This window comes from Caloenas nicobarica, chromosome 10 (genome assembly GCF_036013445.1).
Source record: "Caloenas nicobarica isolate bCalNic1 chromosome 10, bCalNic1.hap1, whole genome shotgun sequence".
In the NCBI taxonomy this organism is placed as follows: domain Eukaryota; kingdom Metazoa; phylum Chordata; class Aves; order Columbiformes; family Columbidae; genus Caloenas; species Caloenas nicobarica.
This window is the reverse complement of record NC_088254.1, coordinates 12,923,795-12,937,572: the sequence shown is the minus strand read 5'-3', so window position 1 is coordinate 12,937,572 and position 13,778 is coordinate 12,923,795. Positions and strand designations below refer to the sequence as shown.

The 13,778-nt window shown below is 39.2% G+C and overlaps 2 protein-coding genes across 3 annotated transcripts; both read right to left on the bottom strand.

Annotated features, from left to right (window-relative positions):
- Positions 1-322: 322 nt before the first annotated feature.
- Positions 323-4,143, bottom strand: C10H15orf48 (chromosome 10 C15orf48 homolog). Of its 2 annotated transcripts, XM_065641963.1 has the most exons (5): positions 4,113-4,143; positions 3,964-4,024; positions 3,612-3,700; positions 2,775-2,835; positions 323-2,115 (listed from the first exon to the last, which is right to left on the bottom strand). In XM_065641963.1, exons 2-5 carry the CDS (start codon positions 4,003-4,005, stop codon positions 2,047-2,049), a joined length of 261 nt encoding a protein of 86 aa, XP_065498035.1. In that variant the 5' UTR covers positions 4,006-4,024; positions 4,113-4,143; the 3' UTR covers positions 323-2,046. The 2 variants fall into 2 exon arrangements, with proteins under 2 accessions (XP_065498035.1, XP_065498034.1); XM_065641962.1 differs by having other exon boundaries at positions 3,964-4,137.
- Positions 4,144-6,040: 1,897 nt separating this feature from the next.
- AFG2B (AFG2 AAA ATPase homolog B) lies at positions 6,041-13,134 on the bottom strand. The gene is made up of 8 exons (XM_065641690.1): positions 12,002-13,134; positions 10,809-10,994; positions 9,314-9,472; positions 8,706-8,915; positions 8,083-8,310; positions 7,835-7,969; positions 7,014-7,139; positions 6,041-6,348 (listed from the first exon to the last, which is right to left on the bottom strand). Exons 1-8 carry the CDS (start codon positions 13,076-13,078, stop codon positions 6,196-6,198), a joined length of 2,274 nt encoding a protein of 757 aa, XP_065497762.1. The 5' UTR covers positions 13,079-13,134; the 3' UTR covers positions 6,041-6,195.
- Between the last annotated feature and the right edge of the window lie 644 nt (positions 13,135-13,778).

Genomic DNA, 13,778 nt, shown 5'->3' with positions numbered 1-13,778 from the left:
GTCTGACAACACACAAAATAGTCCCAAGAACTTTAACAATATTCATAATCTTTTTGAAGTGCAGAAAAATATTTTGATTTCTCACATGTAAATACCCTCTCCACAAATCAATATTAAAAAAAAACACCAAACCACCTAACCAAGCAAAACATTCTATTACCTTTGCTATTATGCTTCCACACAGGATGAAAGAAGCAACAACCCTTGCCTGATGTCAGTTACACTGCTTAACGTGCTACTGGAAGACACCACTGAAAAGTAGTTAAGTACAAAAATTACATTAAATTAACTTACACTTATTTCCCTAATGTTGACAGATACTTAGGCATAGTATTTACAGACCATACAAATGATTTACTCAATAACTCATTTAATTCATTAATCAACTCAGAACACAGCACTTTTTTGTTTTGTTTGATACAGTCCAGTAAAAATATGGAAATACAGAATAACATACAGAATACATTTTAACATATTTTTATTAAAATACTTAAAACTTGTATTCCTCAGAGCACTGGATTTTTGTGGTTATATGCTATCTAATAATCTTGTAATGTCATTCCTTAAAATGAACGCTAAGAATGGATTCTGAAGTCTTGTAGTTCTCTCACTCATAAATGCTGCTGAGTCATCCTTACTCAATAAATATTTATGCATTTGCACACAAGTATGGGATTGTGGTATTTTTTTTTTTTCTTAGCATCTATAAATCCGAAGAAAACGTAAAGCTTCTGAAGCAAAGCTACCTTAAAATTCAGGAGACAGCTCTACTAAAATTTTGTCTTTGCTGCAGCAGGGTAACATAAAACACGCCACTATTACTCATGGGGATTTTTTTCCCATTAGCAGTTGTTTCACTTTTGCTTTCTTCCTCACAGAAAGTAATAAGCATTCTAAACATCAGTTGTAAAAGAAACTGTATAATATATTGTGAAACTGCTTGGAAGGGGACACATACAGAAAATAACCACAAAAGACTGTTCTACCATTGGATGCATATATTGCCTCATAAATTTACTGGGGGTCTGCACATTACATTCTTTTCCCAGCCAACCCATAAAAAAAACGTGCAGATGCTTAACGAAGAACTGTCTTTTCATAGAGTCATTCCTAATTTTAATATTTTATTTTATATTTTTTAAAGCAGATGTTCCTAATAGCACGTATATAGAAATGCTTGAAAGTATTAACTGTGCAGTACATTTGAGCTTGCACGTAAACTTCCTTGCACAAGAACAAGAAATTAACATTATGTAATTAGGTTTGGATAATTTAAGTTTCCTAATTCTAGTAACTTCTCCTAAATTTAAATACAAACAATATTTGAATACAACAGAAATCTAACTTCCAATTCTCTTTTAGCCATGTTTACACTTGTGCTCTAATCTTGCAGTCTCAAATGTACCCTTAAATAACCTATTGGACTCCTCAGTGAGGTGAGAACATGTTTTAGTATTAGCAGTAGAACATTAGTTTTAACTTAAATTGTCATTCCATCTAACATAGAGAACGAATGCAAGTATACTTTATGACATTATATTGCCATACAAAGACATCATCTGGCTGTTACGACTTTTTGGTCTGTATACAGCATTGAAATACAGTATAGCATGGGAGCAGACCAGTAATTTCAATTTAGAAAGGCTTTTAGGTAATCTCCATTTATGGAATTTACATGGGAAGTTGTAAAAAATTAAAAGATATTTAATTTAAAATATATAAAATTAGAAAATTAATGTATTTTGAGAAAAATAAAATTCTACAAATAGTGTGGACGCCTTTTCCATCTATAATTACTTTCTGAATATTCAGCATCTGACATCAAATGCCTACTGAAAATGAATATTTGAGACAGACTTTTGGACTGTGTGGATGTGTATGCCAACTTCTAAGGCAACATGAAAGTCCTCATTCAGAGTCCAAAAAATGCAGGGAGACCCTAAAAATGTAGCAGAAGCATTTCCGCACACTGATTTCAGTAGTCAAGTTTGTGCAGAAGTGATTCCACTAGATTCATAGGGTACCTTTTTGGGCAACAGAAACTTGTCACTTCGTAAGCTTTCTGACATTTTCCAGCTCTTCTATAGGTTTCCATTTCTGATGGATTGTTAGTAGCTGGAAGAAATTCAAATGAAAATATGAAAGAAATCAGCAAAATCCCAGTGACCATTTATTCCACTCCCACCCCTGCCCATATCATATATCAACTTCTGGGTGAAGAAGGATTTCTAGTAGCTTTACATTTTCTGAAGTAACCAAAAAAAGCAACTGATGACATATTTAACAATTTATTGAAAAAAAATCACTTGGATATTAAATGAGCAAGAATGCCAAATAATTTTATTTTTCCTTATTCTAGATGCTCTGCTAAACTAATCTTTTTTCTCCTTCAGGCTGCAGTACTCTAGTCAATTTTGTAATTCAGGAACAAGGCAAGGGTAAACAGCATTTATTCTATACTACAAATTTCCACTGTTATCTATGGGATTGAGTAAATGCATGTTGGGGAGGGGAAACACCAACCACAAGTATGTCATAAATTTAGGATCAGACCTAGAATGTAATAGCTGAATCTCTATCATTAAGTAATACAGGGAAGATACTTTACATAAAATAATGAATTAAGCAGTAAGTTCCACTTCTAAATAGATGTATGTCAGCTTTACATTTTTTCCTCATTAATATTTTCCTAGTTCTTATACATTTAAATAAAGTTATTCATTGCGTTGGAAATATATGCTATTTGTACTGACTATATTATTTGTACAAATTACCTTCTGAGGCTTGGTAGGATCGACATTTTCCCATGGTTCTGGATTGCCACTCTTGTTAAGGCTTTAAGAAAAGATAAATCAAAACAGGTACTATATTAAGGTGTGATCTTGCACACATTTTTCTTATATGAGCGGTCTATCAATCAGTAGAACTACTCATGTAAATACTTCCCTGAAACACAAGTTTAAAGGTTTGTGCATTTCTGTTTTAAATTCTAGGGAGGAATCAATGAGGGCTTGCTTTATTTGCAGCTTGCAAAGCACCAAAAAAGCCAGCATTCTTCAAGTATAATGTTTTATCGTAAGGGAAGCAAGCTGAAAAATCAAAACTGAATAAAGACGCACAGAAAAAGTAAGTGGATTCTTACTCTGACACCTAAATTGTCTATTCCAATTACTTAACTACAAAAATTCCCAAAAGCTTGAAGAGTATGGGACTTAGCACCAATTACTACCCAAGCTATTAAAGTATTAACTTATTGTAAGTTCCTATTATCAAATGCTGTTCTTTATATACAAGTCAATAGCCTGGTTGCAACATATCTGCATGTTGTCTACCTATCAGATTATTTGAAAATCTTCATAGAACATTTAAAACCTATTACACCTAAAACAAAGAAAAAATATAATCTATTAAATCAAAAGCTAGGAAACAATTTGGACTACACTCCAAATTAATTAACTTTTTCAGTATTTACAATCTGCAGGTATCTTAGTCGTTAATAACAGTCTGGAACAACCACATGGATTTTTTTTTGTTGGTGCAAAACATAATGGCCAAATACCTCTGTTGGAAAAAGCTTAGGGTAAACTCCAAGCAATAAGTATTTTGCTTACATCACATCAGATTTGCTGAATAGGGAATAGGCACAAAAAGCAAGTGCCCCAACTGCTGCAGAGGACACTATTCCAGCCAGGGGAATGAGCTGAAAGACATAAAACAGAGAGAAGCGTTTAAGAACTAGTGTCCTGGCTACAGAGCCTAGAATAGGAGCGAGAGTTACAAGGAATTAAGGTACAATTACACACGAAGGTATATTACCTCTATATTACTGTTTATACCAGCTCACTTTTAACGCATGAATTTCAGATTACACGCATCCCTTGCTTTCCTCTATCAGGTGCTCGTTATTAAATGGGTACCTGCTAGAGGCAGCAGGCACAGAACCAACACCTCTGGCAAACTTACTTCTTTTTTTGTTTTTAGTATGTGGAAGAAGCTCGAGTTCATCCTCGCTACGGCTGCAGACCTGCAACAAAGAGCTCCCTGTCACCGCGCCCCGGGCCGGGACCCCCCGGCTGCGGGACCCGGAGGAGAAGGCACGACGCCGCCGGTACCTGGCAGAGCGGAGAAGCACCGACAGCGCTGCCGACGGGCACCAGCGCGGGGGGTACGTGCTCTCCGCCTTATATACGCCCAGCAACGCCCGAGCGCTTCGGCTGCGCCCCAACCCGCCTGGGCGGAACGATCGCGCAGCGGTCGCGCAACGCCTCGCGGCACGCGCCCCGTGCAGAGCGCCCCCCAGCGGCCCGCGGTGGGAGCCGCCCGCCGGCAGCAGCGCCGCCCGCCGGGCCTTGGCGGGCAGGCGCGGCGGAGCGGAGCGAGGAGCTGCCGGCCTGCGGGGTGTGCTCGTCCCGCCTTCCTTCCGCAGCTCTTCTCGTTCGTGCATAGCTCAAACCTTCCCGCCCCACGTCTCCTTTGTCTTCTTGTTGGTCCCCTTCTGCGGACAGTTGCCTGAAGAACAGCGTGTCCAGGCAAACGCATGGGTAACACCCTGGGCGCCTCTTGGCAGGGCGTGTAGTGACCGAACCAGGAGCCCCATTTCAGTCTGTCCCCTTCTCTTTCAAGAAAAGCTGAACCCTGGCCCAGGTTCCCACCACCCTTTGTCTGAGAAAAACGCCTACCAAGGCCAGGCTAGAGGTACACAGTACCAGCAGACTGCTCCTGTGAATCTGTTTCTCCGTCTGGCCACGGGAAAGCGAGAGGTAGAAGTTGCCTTTGCTGCATGGTCTGCTGGCCCTCTGTAGCAAGAAGAGGACACGACAGGGCAGACTTAGCTCTGTTGGTCCTTTTAGGGAGCGAGTACAGAAGTTAAGCAGCATCACCTTTGAAACAAAGGAGCTCACAGCATTTCCCTGTCCTAACAACTTCCAGGTCTAGGAATTCTAACTGGAAAGCAAAACAAAGAGTTACCTGGAAGGTTTTCATACTTCATCTTGCAGTGCTGCTGTTGAGAAACCTTTGGGTATTTGGGAAATTCAGTGGCACTAGTGTACCTGTTGCCAGCAATAAAGCAGCACAATAGCCCTTCCTTAGGAAATGGTGATCAAAGCTACCAAGCTGTAGGACAGTCATATCTGAACCCTTTCCCAGGTTACACTGGCTTCTACTACTGCCCTTTGCCCTCCACAATCGCTAACTGCCTTGGAACTTCCTTTTGTGATCCACCTCGCTGTAAACCATACTGCAGTGCAGTCCCTAGTATTCCTGTTATGAGGAGAAAAAATATTTTAATGTGTTTATAACTTAAGAACCTCAGCTGAAATAAGAAACTATCTTTGACAGTGGAGTATTTAGCTCACAAGCATTTTCATGGGGGAAAAAACAAAATCAAAACCTTCCTACCCTGTTAAGTTAAAATGCACACTTATGTAATTGTAATAACAATTTCCTTTGACATATCTGTGTATTTTAGATGACCTACAAAAATATACTAACAAAGAATGGTTGGGTGGGAAGAATAATTCTGCGGAAACTCTTATAAAGCAAACTCCCTTCTCTAAAGAAGAAATTATTATATTATTTGATTACAGACTTACTATCTGCTTACTCAATCCAAATGTTTGTACAGTAAGCAGTAACTGATCTAAAATTATTCAAAAAAACCCTCAGACTCCCAAACCTACAACAAAGTATTAAGCACTGACCACCTTTTCACTGCCACTATATATTGGAATCTGCTTGTAAGAAAGAAAGGCTGTAGCTTCACACATATAGAACATCTTACATTTTACATAGTATGGGATTTACTTCCTCGTATTTAACATTCTGAAGGCTTTTCTATTTTTTAAGATATTCACTGTCCTTCTGAGACTTCACACTTTAAATTAAAAATCCTTATTATGCCAGTGTTTGTACTGAAAACTATGAAAATCTACAGTAACACTAAGCTGTTCCACAGCGCTTTATCCAAGTATCCTAATTACTCATTTGATCAGGTGCAAACCTAGCTAAAGGAAACAATATTTTTATTTATTCTCTATTATTGAAATCACATGTTTTTCACAAGTGAAATTTTACTGTATTTCATACACCCTGAAAACTACAGTAAGTACAGTATCAAAAAGCAGGGAAGATGTAAGCCAGTGCAGTCTTCATAACATATTTTAAAATACCTAATGCCACATCACTCCTTTTGATTCAAGAAGCTAATACTTGATTATAAAATTTTTCATAAAATTCCAAGTCTTTTACATTTAAGGATGGTTTTACAGTCCTCAATGATTTTACAAAATGCTCGTGTTTTACAGCAGTTGCTTCAAGTCCATTCTCTTGCAATGCCAACAAAGCAGCCTGAAAGGAAAAAAAAAAAAAAGACACAACCTTGAAGTGCTTATCATGTTTTAATTTGCAAAGAAGTTATTGTAAGTATTCTAAAATATTTTACATGAAATCAAATTTTAGGTAAAGCATCTGAAAACAGCATTGTATAATTTATGGTTAGTTAACAACAGATAAACATCATATAAGATTACTGTAACTTTGTCATTCACTTTTTTGTCTGGATTAGACCACATATCCTTGTTTACTTATATATTTGGGTTTTCTTCCTAGTCTTCTCTCTTTTATATAACTCATCTCAAATACTTGCAGGCTTCTCAAGTTTTTTCTCTCTAGCCTTGACAGTACATGCTAACTGCAGCTAAAAATGCTGCAGTTGCTTGCAGTACACTGAACACAATTCATCTAGATGGCTGCTTGGTTTAGAAAGGGCCATGTGAAACAAAGGGCAGTACAGTTCCTTAACTTCTAGTAAATTATCACAGAAAGCCTTTATTCTTATTTAGCTTTTTTATTTAAAGAACTAACTCTTGTTCGTTCTCTTTATATTTTCGTTACGAACTGTGAAAGAATCCATACTACAGATGGCTTGGAAACATCTATGAGTTAGCGCTCTTTTTTCACTGAAAGGTTTCATTTACAGGTTATTTCACAGAATAACCATGAATATTTCTTACCTCCTTGCACAGATTTTCAATATCAGCTCCAGAGAAGAGGTCTGTCAGGACTGCCACATCATCTAATGACACATCAGTATCTAATGGAATTTTTTCTGTGCAGATTTTCAAAATGGAAAGCCTTCCCTGTAAGTTGGTACATATAATATAAGAAAACAAAAGCAAACAAACCAATAATTAATTCCTCTCCAAAGCAGTACAAAATCTGAAATTAGAACTAAGGAAAGTCCAGAAGAATACCCAAACCAAAACTGCATGGTTTTGGTGGAAGAGTGAATAAAAAGCTATTAATTGAGATAATCATAACAGTAAGTATTAGCTCATATATTGAAGTCTGTTATTCACAGTTACTCATTACCTCATGAAAACACAGTATTTTAGACTGAAAAGTCCACATTTGGCCTGCTTTGGGTCAACGCTTTTTTTTTGGGGGGGGCGGGGAGGTGGAGAGCTCAAGAGAAGGAGCTACAATGCCCTTAAGAACAGGGCACAATAATTATTTGAAGCAAGGACAGATAATTTGTTATGGTACTTCCTAGAGCTTGATTTTGTAAATACAGAATTATTCCAGATTTTATCTGTTTTCTATATGCAATAATGTAACTACATATGCCAATTAAAATGTTACTGGTGTTTGAATTACAAATATAATATAATTATTCCTTTTTAAACTTCATTGTACCTTGAGTTTGGTGACTGATCTTCAGTGAATCATCCATCAATTATTATATATTATAGAAATATGCCCCCTTTGCTCTTAAAGTATGCTGGCAATCAATATCTCTCCATTTAAAGCCACGTGTGGATTTGTAATACATCACCTTCAGATCTGGAGGTGGAATGTAGATCACCTTGTCTAGCCTTCCAGGACGCAATAACGCATCATCCAACATATCTGGTCTGTTTGTTGCAGCAACTACCATGAAATCTTTGTTCAAACTTTCCTGAAACTCTAGCTGAGTATGAGATGATATAAACAAATTAGTACAACATGGTTAAGACAGATATTTTTTGAAACAACTAGACAGCATTTATCATTCTTCCTATATGGAAGAGGTAACATAAATACCTTTCTTTCCTCATCACTTTGTTCTTGACATTGATCCTCAGGCTGTAGTTTGCTTCCTCTTCTTTCTGTGACTTTCAGCCCAATACCATCCAACTCATTGAGAAGAACAGAAAGAACTCGCTCTGAGACACCACAGGCAGTTTTGCAGCGTGACCGAGATCCCAAGATAGAATCAATCTCATCTAGGAATATAATTGCTGGAGTATTTGCTCTTGCTTGGCGAAAAACCTTTTTTTTTTTTTTTTTAAAATTAACAAAGAAAAATGTTAATATGCACATTCTATGAGCTACAGTGAAAACACCTATTTACATATACTCTGTATTTTGCTTACTTAACTTTAAAGATACATTCATAAAGATTAACAAGAGCCATTCTGGCTTACGTTTACTATAGGCAAATTCTATTTATTTAAACTTTTAAGTGGACTGAAAACAACATGGTAGAAATACTTTCAAAGTTTAAAACTGGTATAATTTTAGGGCTAGATTATCAGCTTATGTAAATGTGAATCTGTAAGCCATTTCTATTTAATAATCAGACGAGAGCTTTAACTATTATATTCTCAATAACAAAATTTAGGTGTACTTTACAAAAATCAAGTAAAAATAAACTATAGACATACCTGAGACAAAATCTTCTCTGAATCTCCAACATAAGGTGAGAAGAGGTCAGCACCACTTATAGAGAGAAAGGAGCAGTGACAACTTGTGGCCACAGCCTTCACCAGTGTGGTTTTGGCACACCCTGACGGCCCATAGAGAAGAATACCCTTTGGATGAGACAGGCCCATCCTAGCAAATGCCTGAGGAAATTTCATAGGCCACTCAATACTCTGTCAATACACAAAAAAGGAATGAAACTCTCAGTAACGAAACTAGAGTTCATAGGCAATCGATAAAATTGCTGAGCGCATTATTTCCTCTTGTGGTACACACATTAATTTGAAATCAGAGAATACTCATTTCACGTAATGCCCCCCTTGTTAAAGTTTCCTCTCAAACAGAAAGGCAACCCCTGAGAGATGATATGCAAGGGCTGGTGACAGATTCAGGAATGAGCAAACTTTCTGGCTTATTTAACTGTTTTTCAGCTACTGGAAAACATGCTAATTTTCCCATGATATTACACTTCATTTCATTACATTCATTTCTATAACATGGCATACAGAATACCTCAGAGGACATAGTTATTAAAAAATACATGTTTATCTAAATGTATTTCATACGTTACCTGTTTTAACTTTAATTTCACATCTTCAAGACCACCAATTTGCTCCCAAGTGACAGGTTTACACTCTGTTAGTCCAATTGCGTTTCGAAAAGAGGATGGTTGAATTTTTTTAAAAGCTTCTTGGAAATCTGCGATATTAATCATCATTTCAGTTGAATCCTGGAGAAACCCAGATAAAGCATATTAACAATATTTTTACATAATAACTTATAATGCTGCATTAGTATACAAAACATTTCACAAAAGGTCAAATGCAACTAATAAAGAAGTAAATTCCTGCCCTAACAAGCTTAAGCACTGCAAACACAAAGATGTGACACAAAGTAGAATATGACCTCTTCAATGGCATATTTTTATACAGGAAAAAACAACAGAAATTAACATTTTAGAGAACACTACTGTTTTGCCCTAAATGATAATTCCATTACGCAGTGATCTGCTAAATCAAATGGTTTCTAATTGCAGGGTCACCACGTACCAATTTCTAGATTCTCCTGAATACAAATAAAAACGTTCTAATATCCATTTTTACCACATACTGGAGAAAATAAGGTACTTTACATCAAATAGGCTAGAAAATACAATTATTAAACTACAGATGCAATGACAAAACGAAGATGTATTTTACAAAGAAGCTTGCAGTTCTTAAGGCAAGTAGGCCATCTACTTATTCATTATCTTCATTTGTCCATGTATTTCTTTCTGGGATACCAGGCTCAAACTATTTTGTTTATTACTCTCATTATTTGTAAGGTATCTGGAGGAGGTGGAAGTTGTAGAAATATGATGTCCTCTTCTCTCTATCCCCAAGTGAAGACAGAGGGTTCTGCCATTTTCTGTAGATGCTCTGACTCTGGAAATGTTGCAGATCTGGCTTTAAACTTCTGCTAAGCCATTCCAGATGAAAAACAACAGCAAACATATACTTCACAATTCTTGTAAAAGTCAGAATAGGAAGATATTAAGAAATATCGATTCTCTAATTCCATATCTATAATATCTAAGAAGTTAAATTTCTGCACACTGGGCAGTTTTATACCTTGTGTCTATAACAATGTTATATTCAGTTGTACAGCCCAAATGATAATAGTTATTATCACTAGGACTTATATACTTACATGTCAACCTAAACTTTAATTTGCAGTTATTGTTAAGAAGTAGAATTCTAAATCACCGATAGCTTCAAAAGAGAGCTTTGGTGGACATTATGGTTTAGTTTGACAAAAAAGACTAACATCTCTGCTTTGCACAATCCTAAAAAGATGAGTATAAAAACTTTCTGCAAAGCTTTTCATTCAGAAAGGAGAAAAGTCTTTTCAGGTGACAACTGAAAGGACTAGCAAAATAGTGTATTTATAACACACTTGGTGTTTTTCAGTATTTTAATTTGTGAGTTCTTGAACTTGTTCAGCTTTGCAAGTAAAGCCAAGTATTAATGAGGAAAGGGTGGCACATATCATTAATTACATTCTTGTTGACTAATTTGCAACCATACCAAAGAGCTGCGGAACACAGCCTGCATGGCAGCTTCTCTGCAGAGTGCTGTAAGGTCAGCTCCAACGTACCCAGTTGTAATTTCTGCCAGTTTAACCAAATCAACGTCTGTAGAAATCGGCATAGTAGATGTAAGCAACTGCAGGATAGATCTTCTTTGCGTAAGTGTTGGTGTCCCAATAATCACCTAAATAAAATATAATAAACAAAAATTTTAAGTAGATATTTTACTATGTTCCTCTGATTTTATAGACCTACGCAAGCAAGTTTGGCTCTGCTTTATACTGCTTACCGAAGATTTATACATACTTACACTGTAACTAAAAAATTTTGCAAGAAACTTATTAGCAGTGCTATACAAATGATAAATATTGAAAATACCTTTTACTTGGACTTACTTTCGAAGTGAACAGTGCTCGTATAAACAGTTGTTCATAAGACTGTCAGCTAGTGCCCATTAAGTCCTATTTTAAGGTAATTTCAACATAGCACTGAAATAATAATTTCCTTACATGACAAGGGCTGAATTAGATTCATCCAAAAGAAAAAAAAAAATCAATTACATAAACATTCATACATTATTAAAAACCTGGTAAAACAGTGCCATAAAACATCTCTCAATAATCTAGAAATCCTGGAAAATAATAATTGTGAGCATCAGAAAACTTGACCAAACTGGATGACCCAGGAGTGCATTTAGTCAGCAAAATAAACAATACAAGCAGAAGCACTGTATGTTGCATGACTGCATATGTTCTTTCTTCATTTGACCATTAGGCTAGCAGAAGTTTTCCACAGTAAACCCAGTCTCTGCTACTGAACAGAATTTTTGACACAGCAGGTGTCACAATCCCAGATTTAAACGAGAGAAATCTAAGTCTGTAATGCCAAGCATCTGTAAGCAAAATAAAACCTTCAAGAACAGGTCCATGTCTTTATGATGGAGAAGCATAAAGACTCCTCTTTTTCACTTTCAAGTATTTGGAGCTCTGTGTTTCCTGAGTAAAACATGCTCCCTACCTTACCCAAGCTGCAGCAATATAAAGAAAGAAACAGGACACACGTTTCAAGCCTGCAGAATCCCACTTTTAAACATGATCAGTAGACACTAAAAAAAATTTACTAACGGCCCCCTGCTCCATGTCAAAAAGGAAGGGAAAAAAAGAGACTGTGTGAATACCAGGGTTTGCTTACCTCTCTGTCAAATCTGCCAGGTCGTCTCAGTGCAGGGTCTAAGGCATCAGGCCTGTTTGTTGCTGCTATAATGACCATCTTCGCCTCGCTACCTACACCATCCAGTAGCGTTAGCAACTGAGCAACAATACGATCTTCGGGAGCACTATTTGAACTTCCTCGCTTTGGGCATAAGGAGTCAATTTCGTCAATAAAGACAATGGTTGGGCCTTCATGTGACATTTCTCTGCCCTTTTCAAAGACTCTTCGCAAATTCTCTTCGCTTTCTCCTGGTCTCGAACCATACAGAGCTGGGCCACTGATGCAGAGCAGATACGCACCCACTTCTCTTGCTACTGCCTTTACCATCAGAGTTTTGCCTACACCCGGGGGGCCTATTAGTAGCACCCCATTAGGGACAGAAAGCCCCAGCTTCTTAAAAGTCTTTGGAAAGCGGAAAGGCAGATCAATCATCTCTGTCAAAGACTTTTCCACATCATCTAGTCCTGCAATGGAAGTTTTTGCAGAGTCTTCTGATAAATGCGTGTACCATTCAAGAGTGACCACCTCCTTAATTTTTATGCTTGTTTGGTGGGTTATCAGTCCAGCTTCATCTGTCAAAGGGTCTACAGAGAGTATTTCAATATACACCACGGGGTTTTCGAGATTTGGGGCAACAGTAACAACATAATGAAGTGAAACATAAACATTTCTTAGCAGTTCTCTGATCGTCTCCTGCAACACCGGTCTGGAAGTCGACTTTTTAAGCGCAGAGCTCTTCAGGACCACTTTCACAGCCACCTTTTGCAACGGGCGATAGGCCAGAAGCTCCAGCTGGCCGACCCCCAGCGTGAGGCCCCTCATGTCCCCGGCAGTGACCCCCGCGGTGCTGCAGGTCAGGTCAGCCTGCACGAACCCGTCCGCCAAGTCGTGCCGGGGCCACGCCGTGCACAGACAGCAGCCGGCGGGCAGGGAGATCCGCAGCGGAGCGCCGAGCCGGGCGCCCAGCAAGGAGAGGGTGGCAGGTCCGACCCTGCACCTCTGGGTGCCTTCATCTCCCGGGTCCAGCGGGAGCAGCTTTAAGGCTGCCGCCTCCATCGCGGACTTGGGCGAAGTTCTCCCCGCCGGAGAGGGCGACGACCCCCCTGCCCTGCGCGGCCCCGTCCGGCTTCTTACTCACCCCGCCTCGCCCTCCCGCGCGCTCCGGAGCCGCTCCCGCGCGCCCGCCCCGCCGCGCGGCCCGGCCGCCACTGCGCCTCGCGCGCATGCGCCACAGCAGAGCACGCGCACTGGCGGAGCGCGGTCAGCCGAGCGGCCGCCGCTTCCCCTCACGTTCCCGCCTCGGCCGTCGCCGCCCCTGAGGCCGTTCCTTTTAGAACTGCCTGTGGGGTGAACGGTGTCTCCTAGTGACGGGCTGACCAGCTGCAAGCCGTCTCTTGGCTCCTTGTACTCTCTTCCCACAGACGAAATGGGTGGATCTCCCTCGTTGCCACTCGGCGTGTTCTCCACAGAGCTGGGGCTGGCGGGCTCGCTCGCCTCCCTCCTTTCCTCTCCCTCAGTTCATCTCCTCAGTGCCTCCCGCTTGTCGAGTTGGCGCTTCTTAAACATGTTCCCCAAAGTTGGGCTTCCTCTTTCCCTTGTCTGCTGTCAGTGCTTCCCTTGGCTCAAGGTGGCACCTTGTTCACCAACTGCTGGGGTTGAGTCAACTGCAGATGCTGGTTAAGGAAAACAAGTGAGGAACCACCCAGTTCACTTGAGAAGCTGCTGATACAAGTAATTAGGACAGATATTTATTCAA